Below are 18,577 nucleotides of genomic sequence, written 5' to 3'. Positions count from 1 at the left end.
AGACGAAACACTGCTAAAAGGACTTTGTTTTTCCACAGAAATGATTAAATAGAGATAAGAAATTGCGGAACTGAGCATAATTATTGAAAGAACCACTTCATTTAGGAGCAACTGCCAGAAAAAGATAGTATTAAGCTTTCTGCGACCATTTGGTTACCTTGTGGCACAAAATGGAGGGTAGCGAAGGAACTGGGTAGAATATCTGCCTTTGGTTTGCCCATTGGTATTAGTCGGTCTAAAAATTCCTTAAAAGGTACGTGACGTTAGTACGGTAAGTTGTACCCAAAGTGACGTAATTATGTTTTAACAATATTTTTCAAAAGGTGGCGATAGTATTAGAGACTCGAGGGTTGTGTTAGGAAGACGCTTCTTGGATAGGACATCTCTATGTTTTTCAAAGACAACTCTCAACGGGTTGCCGGCCTACATGGCGTCATGAGCGCTACTCGACGTGTAAGAACAAAACGTTAACCACTTCCTGCCAATGGGAACATGTCTAAAAATAACCACCATTTCGTTTATTTTAGGTTTTGGTGAATTAAGTTAAAGGGGAACGACCAAGCTTTACCAAATATGGCCTTATTTCCGTATCAAAAGATTAACAAGACGTTCAATATACTAACACGTACCTTTTTTGTCTTGAAAAAATAGCTGAAACGAAAAATAACGCAAAGTGTTTGTTTGAATTTTCGCCGCCATCTTACTGGCTGCCACCAGCGCCCCTAACCCCGTATGAGCGATTTGCGAACTACCCTATCTTTTAAAATCGCGCAATTTAGGCTAAGGTCTCTTATAACTGGAACACGCCGTGCGTGCAAAACATTTTTGGCGTCTTCAGCAGCGTGCTTTTAAGTTGTTTTTCTGTCTCACCGACTTCTCACCAGGTGTCGCGGCGGACGCGCGCTTTTAGATTTCCCGAAATTTCTTTATTTTATTAAAAAATTAATAACTCACTATTTTTTTATGCGGTTTTCGCCATAAATTTAAGTTTTTAATGGGCTATAGGGCTATCTAACTGGTTAAAGCTTGACCGTTCCCCTTTAAGAGCGTCGTCGTCCAAAAAGTATTTTGATAAGAAACGTTTTGAAACTGTTCTATAGTTAGTAAACGGCGTAACTATACAGAAAGGAGTCGGAATAATTAACAGCCCCCTAATTTCATTCATTAAAGTTTTTTTAAATAAATTTCACCCTAAGCCTTGGCAATAAAAATAGTTTAGTTTGCAAAGGTTGCCGGTCAAAAGGATTTTGAGCAGCTGCGCGTGATCACCGTCAATATAAAAAAAAGCTTCTACCATCTTCGCACACTATCTAATACAATATACCAGTTAGAATTATTATTTTCTGAGAACCAATCGATAATTATCGTACAAGTCGATAATTTCAACTACCATATAATAAATAGTAGGCTATGTGCAATAACTTAGTCGAAGCGCGCGATAATGTATGATACTTTTCGGTTTTTCGGCAAAAAAAGTTACGAGTAGCTTTTAGTATTATTTTAGCGGTTTTAGTTAAGATTTTTCAAATTGGCGGAACTAGATTTGAGCATTATTATCATTTTTGATTTTGTATAAACATTAACTTCGACCAAGTTTAACGCACATACATGTGCATAGGAACGTTTTGGATTAAAGGGGTACATTGTAATCGTTTACCCCCCCCCCATTCCTAGGCCATTGCGTCAATTTCCAAGCGTACCTGGCAACGCTGGAACCAATACACTAGGGTTACTAACTTGCTGGACCTCGCTTTTGATACTTACGTAAGCACTTTTGAAGATGGACGAACCGCTTTCTCTCATGAAAGAAGACGCAACAGCGATCACGTGGTTCATCATGGAAGCACTGGCCGCGATCAGTAGAACCACGTTGCTACTGAACCCAATTACCGGCCAGTTCCCGAACACCGTAATGGTTTGTCCCTGGCTACTTGGTTTTGTTGAATAACCAATGAGGCCTACTATGGCAACGCTTATAGCCTAGATAGTCAAAAATATAAATTACACGAACTTGTGATTACACAAATTTCATTAACAAAATAAAGACAAAAATTCGTCACTATCCCCCCCCCCCCTCGTAGCCAACTAAGCCAAGAGTAACAATTAAACGCCGAAACAATAAGAACTGGAGCTGCGGCACTACGCTATTCCAAATTACAGGGATGGTAATTTCTGTGACGACAAAAACAGTGAAGTGTCGAAATTTACGTCATATCCCGTGAACAAGGTTTCATTTAAGAAACTGCTTTTATGGAATACTTATGAGTGATTATCTTACATAAGCTTCTAGGGGTTCTTGTTGTTACTCAACAAACCTAAGCGGAAGTAATAGTTATTATAAATTCAGCTACGCTTGGGGTGCGTCAAAATTCTAAGAATTCTTCCCTTGATAGTGAGAATTCTCACTTCTCAATTTTGACGGTCCTTCTCACAGGAAGTGACGTCATCTCTTCTCGCGAGTGAGAATACCTCCGAGCATTCTCACTCGGTCAAAAAGGGGGGATATTATAAATAAAAATGGCAACTAATATTCTAATCAGTTTACTTGATGCTGAAGAAAATAAACATTATGATATTTTTGTGGACGAAAATGAATTTCAGAGAATAAAAAATGGTTAGTTAATTTCCGATGAAACTTTCCTTTTAAATTATAAATACAATGTTTTCTTCCTTCATATACTGTCGTGGAATCGTTTAAATATAATATTAATTGTCAAAGGCTTAGTTTACAACGTTCATGGCATTATCGTAAGCCGCCATCTTTAGAAGAATCTTTTTAGATTCCTTCTCAAAATTTTTACGCGCCCTTGCCGAACTTGTTTTTATGTTGCTCTTACGTCACGATGTCTTAGTCTTATTAGAATTGTTTTGACACGGGCTTTTTGTACGCGCACGTGAAAATCAAAGATTTCTCGCGTTCTAAGCGAGCTCGTAATATTACCAAAGTTAAAGTTGTGACGTAGTAGCTACATTCCAACTTGGATTAATAATATTTATTAATCCAAGATTCAAACAAGAAAGCCACGTTAATTTATAAAATCACGTACTGAACATAAGTTGAAAGTGTTAAATGGAAAGGTTGAACTAAAGGTATTGCGTCTGAAAAAGACTTAACTCTTTTTATTACTCCCACAAAACGCTGTTGTGATTGATTTTTGAGGGACAATAACGCAGAAGCAATGCATTTTGGGACCCATGTTCATTAGAAATATCCCACTTAATATAAGCCAAAGAACATGTCACTTAAAGGGGCTGGAAAGTGGGGTTTTGAAAAACGTCATCCGTGACGTCATTAACGAAATTTGGCGCGTAGAACTACTTTTTCTCAAGTTCGCGAAGACGTAAACAGGCACCGCTGTGTTGAGATTTTTGTATGACGAAATCCAGCGTGGTCTTGGTTAGTGTTATAGCTGAGCTCGTAGGAAGTTTTCAAATTTCATTAATCTTTATTGAGATTTAGTTTAGTGAACCACAAATGTTTAACGAAAAATTCATTTGAGTGATAAGGTTTTTGGTAGTAGTGTGTTCGTAATTTTTTAAATTATTATTTACGAGTTTCATCTAATTTTGTAAAAACACGCTAGATGAATCGAAGCCAATTTCTTAGGGCCTTGGTTTCACTGGAGCATTTTGATAAACCTTAGTAATACACCACAGTTTTTTGCCTTTTCCCACTTATCTAATTCACCAACAAGAGATATTTTAGTATCATCACGTTTCGGTTTTTTATTTGAATTAAACTCGTTCATTAACATCATTAGAATTAAATAAATATTAAAATACTACAACCAAAAAACCACGTCCACGAAGGCCCGAATATCTTAGTTAGCGTATGAATACCTGTCACTAGTCTCTCTCGGGTCGCTCCTCACTATTTTCAAAACATCTCCGTCAGAGCCAAATTCCTCAAGCGGGGAAAAAAGGAAATAAAGCAGGGTCCGGATTTTTTTTGAGATACCACGTCACTAGACGATTTCAAAACCCCACTTTCCAGCCCCTTTAATTTTTCACATGCTTAAAGCCTAGTTCCCACTAGCGAAAAAAAAACAATTTTCACGCTGAAAATTGACGCTCGTGATTAAAATTTGCGATTTTTTTCAAATTTGCCGCTAAAGTCGCGTGTCCGCGGTATCTAGCGAATGTTCTATTTTTTGACGTCCACACCTTGGCAATAAAAAGCTTCAGCCAATCAGAAAACGCGTGCCCCCGATCTATTCCGCTCCCGTCCGTCACTTATTAAGCCTAGGTCTTTAGAAAAGCGGCTCAGCCAACTTTACCAAGATACTGAAGTAAAGGTAATTATCACACGAATAGAATCGTTTATTTATTGAAATTATCAACAGGAACATCCATTTGGTTCATTTTGAACTGATATTTTATGTTAGGCCTAAAACATTACTAAAAACCCGCACGAGTTGTTTTCAGCGTTTTTAAATTTTCGCGCTGAAGTGAGAACCGCTTCCCCAGCGACCGAAAAAAACGCGTCTTTTTTCGTTGCGCGAAAATTTTATTCGTCTCGAAAATTCGCGACTTTAGCGGCGAATTTGAAAAAAAAAAGCGCAAATGTTATTCGCGAGCGTCAATTTTCAGCGCGAAAATTGGTTTTTTTTCTCTAAGTGGGAACTAGGCTTTACAGATTCCAATGATGGGCGTGCCTGTTACCTCCCCCCCCCCCCCCATCTCATGTTGCTAGAAAATTAAACCATAATAGGAGCTTCAATCAAATATCTTCAAGGAAATTGCCAAGAAGTAATATTATAGTATAGTGCTTGTTTAACTTTTCATCTGTAAATTGAACATTAAGCGTTAGCAAAAACACGACATGTCAAAAAAGCTACCTGGTTAAAAGGAAACACTTTTTGCATACCGTACAAGTGAAAAGTTTCCATTATTTCAACAAGCACTATATAAACAGTAACTTGCAGGTCCTGACTCTCTGAAATATTACTTCTTGTAAATTTCCTTGAAGACGTTTTATTGAATAGCCTATACCCTCGGATGGTCTCATCATCATTCTCCCAAAGTTTAAATAAATTAGTGTTGTAAGAAAATTTTCCGGAAAATTACCAAGGTCTTTTTTCCGTAAAATTTTCCATTGTTTACCGAAAAATATTAAAAAGTGTTTTCATTCCATGATTAGTTTAACCAAACGACATTTTCGCCTCTTTTTTTCGAATCTAAAAGTAAAACTAAACCTCTAGACTAGTTGAAACTGATTAACAATGTAACACTAATGTTTAGTAGTATGTTTACTGATATTAGACATTTTATATCGATAAAAAGTTAAAAACATTAAAAACCCTTAAAAAGTAATTTATATTTAAGTTTTTTTATTTTTCCGAATTGCGGAAAATTTTCCGGAAATTTTTCCGCATTTTATTTTTCCGGAAAAATAACAACACTAAATTAAATACATTGTCATCGATAATAATTAAAAAATCAGAGCGAGCCGGTTAACGTTAATGTTTCGAGCGAAAAAAATATAACTTTTTAAAAAATAAACTTATGACATTAGTCAAAAACACAAAATAATACGCCCAGACTAAATACCCTACTACGACTACTAACAGAGAGTGTAAAGATTATGAGAGGCGTCTCTTCCTATTCCCGTAACGTTAAAATTTCGTACAAGATTTTGAGTGCACGCGCCCATAGGAGAGGTTACGATACTATCCGACACACGATGTCGCTACTGGAAATTTTTTAAGTTTTGTAAACATCCGGAAAGTATTTTTCATCAGTCATGGCTGTTAAACATAGTTTAATTATGCTAATTTAAAATTAATAAAATTCAATTCCATGAAAAATAAAGAAACGTAAGTACAAGAAAGCGGACTATTTATAATATTTTGATACTAAAAGAATTAATTTGTTTGATTAACCAAGGAAATTCATTGGAAATTTTATGAAATGGCCGAGGCTTAACGAGAACAGAGCGGTATAAGTTAAAAAATACGAGGAAACATTGAAGTTGGTAAAATGTGATTAATATTGTATTTTTAACAGTTTCCTAACTTATCTTTTCTGGGTTTTCATGTATTCATGGTTGAGATCTTGTTTTTTAAGGGAACTATGTATGCAGAATTCTATGAAAAAAGATATCATGTTTTGGTAAGCAGTTGCACATGGAGAATCTTCATTAGCTTTAAAATATTTCTTGTCAATTCTTTGAATGATGAATCTCTCCAAACGTCCTTTAATATTTGTCATGTGCGATAAAAGCTTAAAACTGGTGTCAAATACTTCATTTGTCTCCGTTACAAATTTGAAGAAACTATCAGTTGGTACGATGAGGCTGCTGAACAGCTGATAGAAGAATTCTTTGCTGGTTTGAAAGCTTAAAAGTAAAAGAGCAGATTTGTTGGGTCAACAATTGGATTGTAATTTTTGAGTTGACTTATGCAAGAAGAGCATTGAAGGTTTGAGTAGCAGCGGTGAATTAGATATTCTGAAATGTAACTAAGAACATTTTGTTTTAGCAGGTTTGGACTTTCAATAGATTTACAAAATTCTAAGTCTTTATCGGAACATTGCCCCTGGCTTTGCGAGACTACAAGATTTTCAAAATTGGAGAAATCTTCATCCGGTCCTGGAGTTGCAGTTTTAAAAGTGTCAAAGTTTAAAATGAACTCATCCAAATCATCAATGCAATTAGAATCCGGTGGTTTCAAGAGATTATTACAGAGGCAGCCCTGTATGCAGCTCGAAATTGTTGTCTATTGGGATGATCACGGTTGCCTCCTTTCTGTCTTATAGATCCAAGAAAATTATCTACAAAATCTTGGCTAATCCTGTCCGTTAATAAAATCTTAAAACCAAAATTATCATTTAGATCTTCCCAGAGGAGTAGCAAGGCTTGAATTGTAATTACCATTTTCTGAAATTTCCAATGGTGTAGAGTCATTAAGACTGAAAATTGTTGGCACAGCGGATGGTGTGAGCCTATTTTTAGTTCTAATATTCATGAAACTGGCATCAATGAAATGATTCACGCAAATTCTATGGTTAACGTGTAAATATTCCGTAGTTTTATTTGTAAGTCCATCATTATTTACAATTTTCAGCCACAAAATAGAACTAAAATTTATATTAAGTTAATATGCCAATAAGCCTATCTAATGAAAATGCGAATTTACCAGGCTTTTTCCTTTGGAAACTTAAAAAAAGATAAACAAGGATTTCTTGTTTTCGATATTTTACAATTTAAAACGGAACAATATACCCCTGACATACTAAATTATTTAAAAACCTTGTAAAACTAGAATTAAAAATCTGGAAAGTTTTTGCGTCTCTTTTAAACCTAACATCGAAACGCACGCGCTGTGAGAACGGCGCCACTGGTGGCGCCATCGCTCTTACGGTAGTAGTGGACATTTTTGGGAAAAAAAAAGTTAGTACGCTTTTTTGAAAGAGAGACGCCTCTCATAATCTTTACACTCTCTGCTACTAAGGATGATAATATACTACATTGTTTGGTTGCGAGTCCAAGTCTAAAAAAGGGACGGTCATAAACTGAGCGTGCAAACCCTAGGAAGTGTCATTAGCTATTTGCCTAATACGTTATGTTAGGAATAAATGCATGAATAACTACTTTAGTATAGTTTTATAATATTTACAGCATACACATCAGTTCTGCTGTACCTAAACTTTTACTCCTTTTTCTACTTGTACAAATAAATAGCACACTTTCTATTATCCTGAAATGGTTAGTCATTATTGTGTCTACTTATAACTAAATTATAACACGTTAGTTATGTCTCGTGAATAAAATAAGTATTTAAAAAAACTTCACTGGGGAATTAATTTAACAGTGCGCAAAATGGGCTAGCTACGGCTCCGGTCAATATACAAGTACTAACCACGGCTCTAGACGATTCAGAGAAAGGTGAAAAGAATCCATTTGAAAACTCAGGGGTATCTCGCTTCCAAAAACACGTGATTATGTAGCTCCCGCCTCAAATTAAAACGATTTGTAGCCATTTAAACTTTAACAATTAACGTGTTACAACTGGAAACTATTACCTTAAATTTAGTCGCGCGTACATCAGAGCCCTTTAAAAACAGTAATCTACTTACAACATTCAAAATGCACGCCACCTTAGTCCTGCTCATTTTGACAAAGAAACTAGAAACTCGTATGTTTTAGTTCGACTCGTGACTTCCAAAGCGCAATAGCAAAGAATTATACCTCCAGCTACTTTCCCATTTCCTTATCAGAAGAAATTGCGCGTATATCAGAAATTTGTTTTTTTAATCATTTGAAATTTTATCCGCGGATGTTTATCTATGAGCGCTAGCTGGTTGAGATCGAGAGTATAGAGGTACTGGGAGTGTGACGTATACATGTATACACTTTCTTGTATAACACCAGATGGCGTTAGTGATCTACTCTTTTGAGAAACGAAAGCCTCTAAAAAGCTTGGGCGGGAGGCAAGGTTCATAAATAAATAAATACGCTAATGGGCGGTAGGTAGATTTTTGAGCTTTTTTTTTTTTGAGATACACAAACATCGGTGTCGACCCGAGGCCTTAGACACCAGCACACACACAATAACTGAGTAATCAGGGTGAGATATGTGTAACGGCCACGCCAACGGGGGTATACGTGGGGACAGGGGTGGGACACCCGTGGCGGAAGTATTCCGACCACCCGTTGGGGGATTGGTAGTCGTCCTCACACGGCCTTCCACAAACTCTGCCTCCCGGACACCTGGGAATACAGGAGTGAGCCACTACTCCCGGCAGCTTGTTGAGCTTGACACTGAATGAATAACGATGTTTAAAAAATTGTGAAAAAATATAATAGGTGTTTTAATAAAATCCGGCTATGTTGTTTTCCCCCGACAAAAATTGCCCCCTCAGTCTTTGATGGGAGTTCAGTTCAATACGTTCCAGTTCTAAAACCGTCGGTCCTACTCGCATGAATGTACAGTCAACAAGCTAGCAAACATGTTTCCCGAAAAATCAATAAAAACCAAAGAATACAGACAGTTACATGTCCCTTCCTAAAGTATATCACCTCCTATGCTGTTCTTTGACGGGGATTTTATGAAAACACCTATTATGTTGGAAAATACTTATTATGGTTTTGAAATTATTTATGCATAGAAATTATTTGACCAAAACTTCGCCCTTTTATAAAATTTTCTACTCTATTTCGTTAACATTTCGCTGTAAATTTATCCTGAATTGGGGCTATTTTTTTAAGAAATATTTTTTAATGAAGGGCGGATTTTTTAGGCTAGTTTGGGCTGCGGGACAACACTTATACTCAGGGCCGGCTCAAGAGGGGTTTTTGGCGCCCCTCTTGTTTTGAGACTAAATTAAACTACCCCCCCCCGTAAAAAACATTACCATGTCCATGCTCTAAATTTACCGTTTTCATAACAATAAATAATCCCTTTAATCACTTTATAAATACTTTGTGTAAACATATTTAATACCTTCTTTATGGTACATGGTCATTTTACATGGAGCTTGAAACACTAGGTAAGGTGGCCAGACTAGTATACCTAAAGTACATTAATTGTAATGTCCATACTGAATAGAATCACGGTTAATATGTGAAATAAAAGAATTAAGTTTACGAAGAACCCGTGAGTTAAAGATAAAAATAATGGATATTTTTATTTTTAACTCACGGGTTGTTCTTAGTAAACTTTATTCTTTTATTCATTACATTAATTGCTTTAACAACTTAATTTAAAAACTTTTTTGCGGGATTTTTTAAGGCCTACACTTATGAACTTTTTTAAAGCTGTCGCTGGCTTTTCTGCTTCAACGGCTTCTCTCCATTTCCTTTTTTTATTAAAAGAACCAGAATGCTTCTTTTTCTCGGACATCTTAATTCAATTCAACGTGACTCTAATTAATATCTATCTAACTAAAACTATTTAACTGAAACTAATAAATGGCTTTCTGCGCGTGCGCGTAAAATAGAAGAAACTACTGCAACCACGGAGACACGACATCTTAAATCGTACCGATAGACTGCTTTAGAACTAAAAATCGAAAACGATTTAAATGAATTTTAGAATATTAAATGCAGGTTCATTATAGTCTAAGAAACAAATATAATTCTTGAAAATGGCCTGCTAGTTTATTTATCATAAAGCTGGATAAATGACAACGAAATAGCAAGCAAGCACATAGAAGTACTGTATTAGTTTGGGCTTCCTTCTATTCTTCTCACCCTAAATGGGTAAGAGTGTGCAATAATTGGTGGGTTTACCGGGGAGTCAGGGTCCTGCTCTTGTAACCCACTGGGAGATGTTAGCTCTGATCAAATGGTCCTATCTCCACCTCCGACTTCGGCCAGGTTTGGCTGGAAACTGAGCTTCGAGCCTTCGACTCAGGTTAACGTAGAGGGTCCGAGTAAACTGGCCGCCTCGGCGAATTTGGTAGCCTGCTGTAGGGTGACGGGCCTCCGTATGAGGGCACGTTGGTCCTGTTTCCCGGCCTTTTGGAGACACACCGGGATCTCAGTGGCCAGCTGTGCCGGGTTATGTGGACCGCTGTGTCCCGTCATTCCCCTTTAGGAGCTCTCTCCAAAGGGTATGACTCTTTACCTACGTTGGTAGGGTGTCGGATGGAGTTGCTATAGCATCCACTCTTAATCCCACGGCTGTGTGCGAAGTGAGAATTGGTCCACCCATTGCTGCACCTTCTGCTGGGGTTGAGTGGTTTGCGTCAAAGGTCCGACCATCAGTAGTAGGGTACTACTACCCGAGGGGCTACACCCTAACTGTAATGATTACGTATTCTTTTGTACTCATTTGTAATCCCGTTATCATTTGTAATCTTCGTACTCATCTGTAATCACCCGTAATCATTATGAAATCACGCGTACTCATTTGTAATCACGTGTAATCATTTGTAAAGCGCGTAATCATCTGTAATCACGCTTATTCTTGGAATTATCCCGTACTCAATTACTCATCTGTAACAATTTTAAAGTTTTGGGTTGCCTGTGTACTCATCGTAATCATTATGTTCTCGTCATAATCATTCTGTACTCATCGTAATCATTCTGTACTCATCATAATAATTCTTTACTCATCGTAATCATTCTGTACTCATCGTAATCATTATGTACTCATCGTAATCATTATGTACTCATAATAATCATGTGTATTCATCGTAATCATCTGAACTCATTAATGATTACGTAATCGGTGTAGAGGCAAATTCTTACTGGCTAGCCCCACGCTACTACCCATGCTGGATTTGTCACCTGTCCGGGCTTGGGGACGCTGGCGTAGGGCACTATGATGATAGGCCTCCGGTGGTATGGCTCCTGTTGCTAGGTACACCGACCTAAAAATTCTGACACACTTCTATTCTTCTAGTATCGCCCAACCACTTTTCCTTCTTCATATTATATACCCTGGTTTATAATGAAAATACCCGGAAAATGCTTTATTCGTCAGAACTATGCACCGTAATTTTATGGTTTATTTACTATTGTAAAATAAATAGTCGCAAAAAAACATTCATCGACGATGTTGGACATTTTGGTTGTGAAAATGGTTTGTATTTCTAATTAGCGAAAGATTTTTCAAATTATGTTACGCTTTCATTAAAAATTTTATAAACAAATCCAATTCTTGGTAAACCAAAAAGGCGCACAACTCAATTTCGGCGCCCCTCTCAAAACGGCAGTTGCCCGGGTTGCCCGGCCCTTAAGCCGCCCCTGCTTATACTTGGCAACTCTGCCGCAGCCCACAGACACGTAATATCAGTTTCATATCTCATGTAGCTACTCATTAAACCTAAATATTAAACCTAAATATTCACGACGAGTCTAGATGGCGCTACGACGTCACGGTTTTCCGAGGTAATAAGCTACCTACCTAGTATTCGACGGCAACCAAAGAGGGCGTAGCGATAGCTTTCGGTCGCAAATAAAAAGAGTAGCAATGTTGCTATTATGTTGGCCTACATGAGTAGCTACTTCAATAATACCGGAAACTTCTATGGTTTGAGAAAGGGGAGAATGTCTATACGCGAAAGCAGGGTTGGCTGATTTTTTAATAAAATAATTGATTTAAATCACACTATGTACATGTATTTCAATGGAGGAACAAATTAATGGCAAAAAATAGGTTCTTAAAAGATAAAAATACAGAAAATCTGAGCAAACTAAAATATTAAATAGAAATAAAATTTAATTAGGATTTCATTTAATTCAAGATTAGGTGACTGATAAAAGTAAAATAGCCGTAAAATAATCTATTTAAATCACACTATGTACATGTATTTCAATGGAGGAACAAATTAATGGCAAAAAAAGGTTCGTAAAAAAATAAAAATACAGAAAATCTGAGCAAACTAAAATATTAAATAAATTTCATTAGGATTTCATTTAGTTCAAGATTAGGTGACTGATAAAAGTAAAATAGCCGTTAATTATTATACAGGAAAAGAGCCATTAATTGTTATTCGCCCAGTTCGACGACGATATGCCCGTGGGCGGATCGCAGAAAGAGGGTAAGAAGATTTAAGGGCTTCAAATAGCATAGCAATTAATGACCTTGAAATCAGTATAGCAGATTTAAGAGACTGCCAACTACTTCTCGCTCCGCCATCCCTTTAAGTATAGTAAAGTCAGCGACCGACAGGGAAAACTTTCAATTACGCTCAGTATGGTGTTTGTACTGGTCAAAAATGTAACTAAAGTCGACATATGAACAACCTCTGCGCCCCCGGTCGCCAAAATTAATATTGGGCTGTCGATGGTCTGCAACCGATTCACATATTATTTACCGTTTTAATCCTAAACGGTTGAAGTGTAACTTCAAATACAGCGTTTCGTCCAAAATTCCTGCAAACTTCCGCATGCTTTTCAAGTCTCCAAATGCCTACAGCTTATCTGGGTGTTGCTGCTTCATCTGTATGGTCCTTGCCGTCTGAAATTAAAAGCTTGGCTGATTCTTTGAATGCTCACAATGATGCCTTATCTGAGCTTCGGGCTGATAATCATCTATAAAGAAGTGCAAAGAAAGTCTCAAGCTAGTACACGGCGCTCAGACAATGACCAATGCCCTAAGGAGTCTTACATTATCAATGTTCCTTCTCCTTCGTTACATGATAAGCGGCCCTTAAAAGACTATCAATGAAACACTTGAAATTAATTTACGAAAATGTATCGCCATTCTCTTTCATGTTCCAGTTAGTAATTATTATAATAGATAATAAAATTAGCGAATAAGTAGATTAGTCCTTTACGAAAAGGGATAAAAAAGCTAAACCCTAAACAAATTTGAAGAGATTTAAAAACTTACAAATAGCTCGTACCGATAGGTCTTCGAGCAAACAAAAAGACGCTAAACTCTGACCAAATAGATCTTAATAGAACTTAATTAAATTAAATTAAATAGCCAGAAATTTCAACAGTAGACCGGTTTCGTCCTATTTGGGACTCGTCAGTACCGTGTGGGAAATCTGGCTTGCGACTATTACAAACAGATAAACCTAGGAGCAACAAACACAAAGAGCACGCAACCCGTCAAAAGTCCCCGATTTTCTTGTGTACAATTTTCATTGGTTAGACGCTTCAGCGCCTGCTGCGGTCGGAAGGGGAAAATTCGGTTATTGTATTTCCCCCTGCCCGTAAAACGTTAAGGTTCCTCCAATGAAATTTGTGCACAACACTGCGTTAGCGTGTTTCAAGGCTAGCTGCGTTCTCCTTAATTCGTTTTGAAATTTTTAATGTTTAGGCTTAGTTTATCTCTAGGAGCAACAAACACAATTGTGTTTTTTTCAAAACGCATTGCGTAGCAACGGAAAGCCAAATAGGGGGAGAGTGGTGGAGAATAGTATATACGAAACGTTAAGTTAAAAGGAACCACCTATTAACTGCATTGCAAAGGATGATAATGTAAGTTTTTTTTAATTTCTTCAAATTTGTTTAGGTGTAACCCTTTGTTCACTTTCCCCCGCATACTTATTTTTTATTTTTTTGTGTATTATTTACTTTTGCCATTATATTTTCCCAGCACTCTAGACCCTCTATATTGACAGTTATTGTTAGGTATTCGTAAAGCCCTATGTATCTATCAAATGTATTAATATTCAAAGACCTAATTAATAAAATGCAATCCCACGTGTTTTTCTCTCGGTCATAAGCTCGGTCATAACCCAGATTATCCCAAAAACTTTCCGAACTAGACCAATAATATCCCCTCAGCTCACAGCGATCCTATAAAATTATTATCATATTCGCGGGCCTCTAGCCCACCATCAGGTAGCAAGATCACAAGAGAAGCGCACGTTTTCCAACGCCAGGCCATAGAGTCAAAAGGGCGCCCGGACATTTTCGCTTGGCAACAGAAAATAAGGAACCTCGAGACAGGGGCGCCGATCGCTTTTTTTCCCAATGGGCGCCGAAGGTCACTAATAAACTTGAAATGAGGCTGCTGGCAACACTTTCTTGCTACTGATGCTTAAAAGTAAACGGCCTTTAACATCGGCGGTTTTACCAATGGGATCGGCGCCACTGCCTCGAGACTCTCTGGCATCCCCCCCCCCCCCGAGTTACCTTTCGTAAATCAGACGACGTCATACGTACCATCACAGGACGCGAGTCTTAGGTACTCCAATGACCCACGTAATGGAAGGTCACCAATTACTTTTTATTTTCAACTCCGTCCTAAAATCCCCGGAACAAAACCAAGAGCCAGAGCCCCAAGGAGACAGAACTGGACAGAACAACCCTCACTGCAACCCTCATGATCGAAACCACCATCACCGACTGCCTAGATGATCTACATCCAGGATATTCCCACCGGAATAGCATAAGCAAAGTAGTAATAAATCTGGGAAACGTAATTCCCTCAACACCCTCAAATCACCTGTTGATCACCCAATATCTAGCCGTACCGAGAGAAGAAACCCAGATGACAGAGACCGATTCCCTCGCCTAGCCGGACATTTCAGACCGAATCCAGAAGTACATACGCCCCCGTCAGCTTGTGAAGTAAAATAATATAAGAAGAAACCCGCAATCCGTCCGCCAAACCGTAGACGAGTAAATAAAGAAAAAAATTAGAAAAGTGTGAATAAAGAAAACGCGTAAATAAGGAGCCCCCAAAGACGTCCCGTTCTGTGAAGTGCGTGTGTCGGGCAACTTACGTAAACCGAGGAACGAGAAAACCCGTAAGTGAAGAGACGACAACGTAGCGGAGGACATCGAAATCAAGTGATGAGTAGAAAGTGTTAAATAAAGATTTTGAGATTGATTAAACCCAAAGGGTTTCCATTCTGAATTCGAATCTCCCCCCTTTTTTATTTTTCTTTCCCCTGTATGTAACCCCCTCTCTCAGATTTAATTCACCCCACGATAAGGCCACGACTCGCATTGTGTCATCTTTCCCCGCCTAGTGAATTAATATCTGTGAGCAAGCCCGTACAAAAATATGTCTATAGAAAACCCACGTTTTATCTCCATAGCTTTTCCTTGGTTTTTCAATGGGTTTTCTTTAGAAATTTGGGTCAATTTTCTGTAAAAAAAACCCTTTTAAAGTTTTCTCTATAGAATTATCTGATTGGTTTTTGAGGAAACAAACACTTTTGTACTGGTAAATATAGTTAAATTTCTATAGAATTTACCGAATGTTTTTTGTTTGAAAATAGAAAATTTTCAATTTTAAATAGTGGCATTTCTATAGAATGGGCGGATTTGTGTTTTAGAAAACACCAATTTTTTGCTGTTAATTATAGTAGAAAATCTATAGAATTTACCGAATGTTATTTCAGAAAAGATTATAACCCATCGAAAGATGTTCTTAACAATATCTTAGAACACTAAAGGTTTTTATTGGTTGTTTTTATAGAAAAACTGTATAGAATATCTATAGTATAACTTTCGAATTTTATTAGAGTTCTTATAGCTTAATTTTTAGAATTGAATTGGATAATTGGAGTGTGTTAGAGAATTCTTTGAATATTATAATATCCTTTTACTATTAACAGCTTGCAGAGGAGCTCAGATTGACTTGGGGTAGATGCCACAACAAATAACATCCAAGTGAGCCTAAATGAGAGTATTTAGAAAACAGATACTACACTTTGGTCGTAGCCAAAAGGCCGAGAAGCTAACGTATAGTTCGAGATATACATATTCATAACAAATGATTCAATTTATGCAAACGGTAAAATGCAAAAGAAATAAAAAATTACGACAGATGTGGCGAACCGTGGCATCCACATTTCATACGAAATGCTAGGCCTGAACAATCTCCTTCGCCGGCTTGATTTTTAAGAAGATCCAAAGTCTATTAGTAATCGTAACGGTTTCAAATATTAAATTAAATTTAACTTAGAAAAACAATTATTGAAAAACCGGTCTTTCAGTTAAGACGAAAGACCGGAGACGTGTTACCAAAACAAAATGGAAATTATATATCAGAAACCGTCAGAAGATGATCTTCCTGGCGACCAGATTTTCCGGCAGAGACCTGTAGAACAGAAATTCCATCGGAGACTTGGAGACGAGACCTACCGACGTAGACCTAGTGGCCAGACCTTCCGACGGAGATCTGAATACCCGGAGATAAGATCTTTCGGCAAAGACCTGGAGAGTAGTTCTTCCGGCGGCGATTTGGAGACCCAAGTGACCCAATCTTCCGACGGAGACCTTGAGACCATATATTCCGAATGAGACCTTGAGACTTGGATATCATATCTTTCGGTAGAGACCGAAAACTTGTATTCAAAGACTATTTATACGCTATAACCGGTAACACTGTGCATAGTCAATTAAATACACCGTATTTCTGATACACGACAAGCTGCTTAATTACGTAAAGTTGAGGGTATTTTCTTGAAAAGCATCACACTGTCTGCAACATAATAAGTCCCAGGTCTTGGCTATTAATTATCGTTTCTTCCGTTTGTTGTGATACATGTAAATAGGCGAATAATGTGTTTAAAGGATGATGCTCATACAGTTTATGCGATGTATATTTCAACAAGCCAAATCTGGAACCCGCTACCCGGTTACTTATGCTGTTTTCTAAAAAAAAACAATTGGTAAATCGTGTAGAAATTCCACTAAATTTAAAATGAATAATTGTTGTTTAAAAAAACGGCCAATTCTAGGGAAATTCCAGTATATACCAGTGAAAAACTGGTGTTTTAACAACAAAAAACACAATAAATTCTATAGAAATTGACTAAAATTACCAGTGAAGTTTTTTCAAAACATTTGGTAAATCTATATAAATAACTTTAATAAAAGGTTTAGAAATTAACTCAAGTATCGAAATAAAATCTACTAAAAAGTCAAAGATAAACCATTACAATAACCTAGGAAAAGTAATAAAAACCAAGGAAAACTATAGAGATAAAACTCGGGTTTTCAATAGATATATTTGATGGGATAGCTCGAAAACCTATAGAGTACTTTGGGAATATCTATAGACATTTGAAGTTTTTAAAACCATAAACATTTCCCAAAAAAAAGTTAGTGGTATTTTCTTCGAAAATTGTATAGAAAAAGATATTCCTATGGTGTCCCATAGCCTTTCTATAAACCTCTATATATTTCTATAGATATTCTATACACGATTTTTGAACGGGAGGGCTAGGAATATTTCTGTCAATCATACGACGATTTTCCTAAAAAGGTTGCATAGGGTTTAGCTTTTCATCCCTTTTCATAATGGACTACTTATTCCCTAATTTTATCATCCTTTGCAATGCAGTCCTTAGGTGGTTCCTTTTAACTTAACATGGTTATAAAAGAGATAGAACGGGCTCGTACTCTGTTCTACAAGAGGTTGGATTAACGTACTCTGATTGTCAGAGTGTCCGGATTGAAAGTTTTTGTTGCTGGACGGGCTTGTCCTCTACGGCTAAGATTCCTAATACTGCAATCTCATTGGTTCTTAAAAATTACGTTTTTCGACGCAAATAACGCTGCTGCGAGGACGCAAAAAATAAGAACGCCTTCTTTTTTCTCCCCCCCCCCCCTTAGCGTGACGGGGTTAGGTCCCCAACGTGTCCGTCGATAGTCTCGACATATTAATTATCCCTGAGGTTCAATAAATACATTCTTGTTAATACTGAATCCGGTAGAGAATACTGCTAAAATGGAAGAGACATTGAAGAAAACTAACGAAGAACTAGATAAACTTAAAACAGAAATTCGTGAGAAGACTAGGCTGAACCCTTAAGAGAATGGAGAGCTAAAGCTGAACTCTAAAGCCCTCCAGACGGCTGTTAGAACAGTGATCAGGTCTTCAACCAACATGGAAGACCGGGCAGTTAATGTGATCCTTTTCGGTATAGGAGATGAGGATTTAGAAGATGAAAAAAAGGCTCGAGAATGGCTGGTCTCAAATCTCAACAAAGAGAAAATTTCAGTGGTGGAAACAAAACGATTTTTTTGGTGAGAGTAAAAACAAACCCGTCCACGGTTGTATTGGTATTATAACGGCCCCAGGAATAAAATGTACTCCCCTACTAAAGTGCCACTAACACTTCTGGGTTCAAGTGAAACTTGGAAAGAAATCGTTTAATGTAGCAGTAGTATATATGGCCCCGGAAAATGAAAATCCTGCATGGAATTATGCTA

At 37.3% G+C, this 18,577-nt stretch overlaps 1 protein-coding gene and 1 long non-coding RNA gene across 3 annotated transcripts in view; one reads left to right on the top strand and one right to left on the bottom strand.

Annotated features, from left to right (window-relative positions):
- Positions 1–8,314, bottom strand: part of LOC149960545 (uncharacterized) — a 10,176-nt gene extending 1,862 nt beyond the window's left edge. The window contains exons 1-3 of the mRNA XM_090167525.1: positions 8,077–8,314; positions 1,765–1,980; positions 14–111 (exon numbers count right to left, since the gene is read on the bottom strand). Of these exons, the coding sequence (XP_090023651.1) occupies positions 14–111; positions 1,765–1,980; positions 8,077–8,112 (350 nt within the window). The 5' untranslated portion in view covers positions 8,113–8,314. The remainder of the gene's footprint in view (positions 1–13; positions 112–1,764; positions 1,981–8,076) is intronic.
- Positions 5,729–6,371, top strand: LOC149960546 (uncharacterized). 2 transcript variants are annotated; one of them, XR_016479502.1, is made up of 4 exons: positions 5,729–5,816; positions 5,887–5,974; positions 6,067–6,111; positions 6,223–6,371. It is a non-coding gene; the product is annotated as an uncharacterized LOC149960546 (long non-coding RNA). The 2 variants fall into 2 exon arrangements; XR_016479451.1 differs by having other exon boundaries at positions 5,887–6,111.
- Positions 8,315–18,577: the final 10,263 nt, after the last annotated feature.

This window comes from Leiobunum rupestre, chromosome 1, assembly GCF_980474605.1.
Source record: "Leiobunum rupestre chromosome 1, qqLeiRupe1.1.hap1, whole genome shotgun sequence".
Lineage (NCBI taxonomy): Eukaryota > Metazoa > Arthropoda > Arachnida > Opiliones > Sclerosomatidae > Leiobunum > Leiobunum rupestre.
This window is presented reverse-complemented; position numbering and strand designations above follow the sequence as displayed.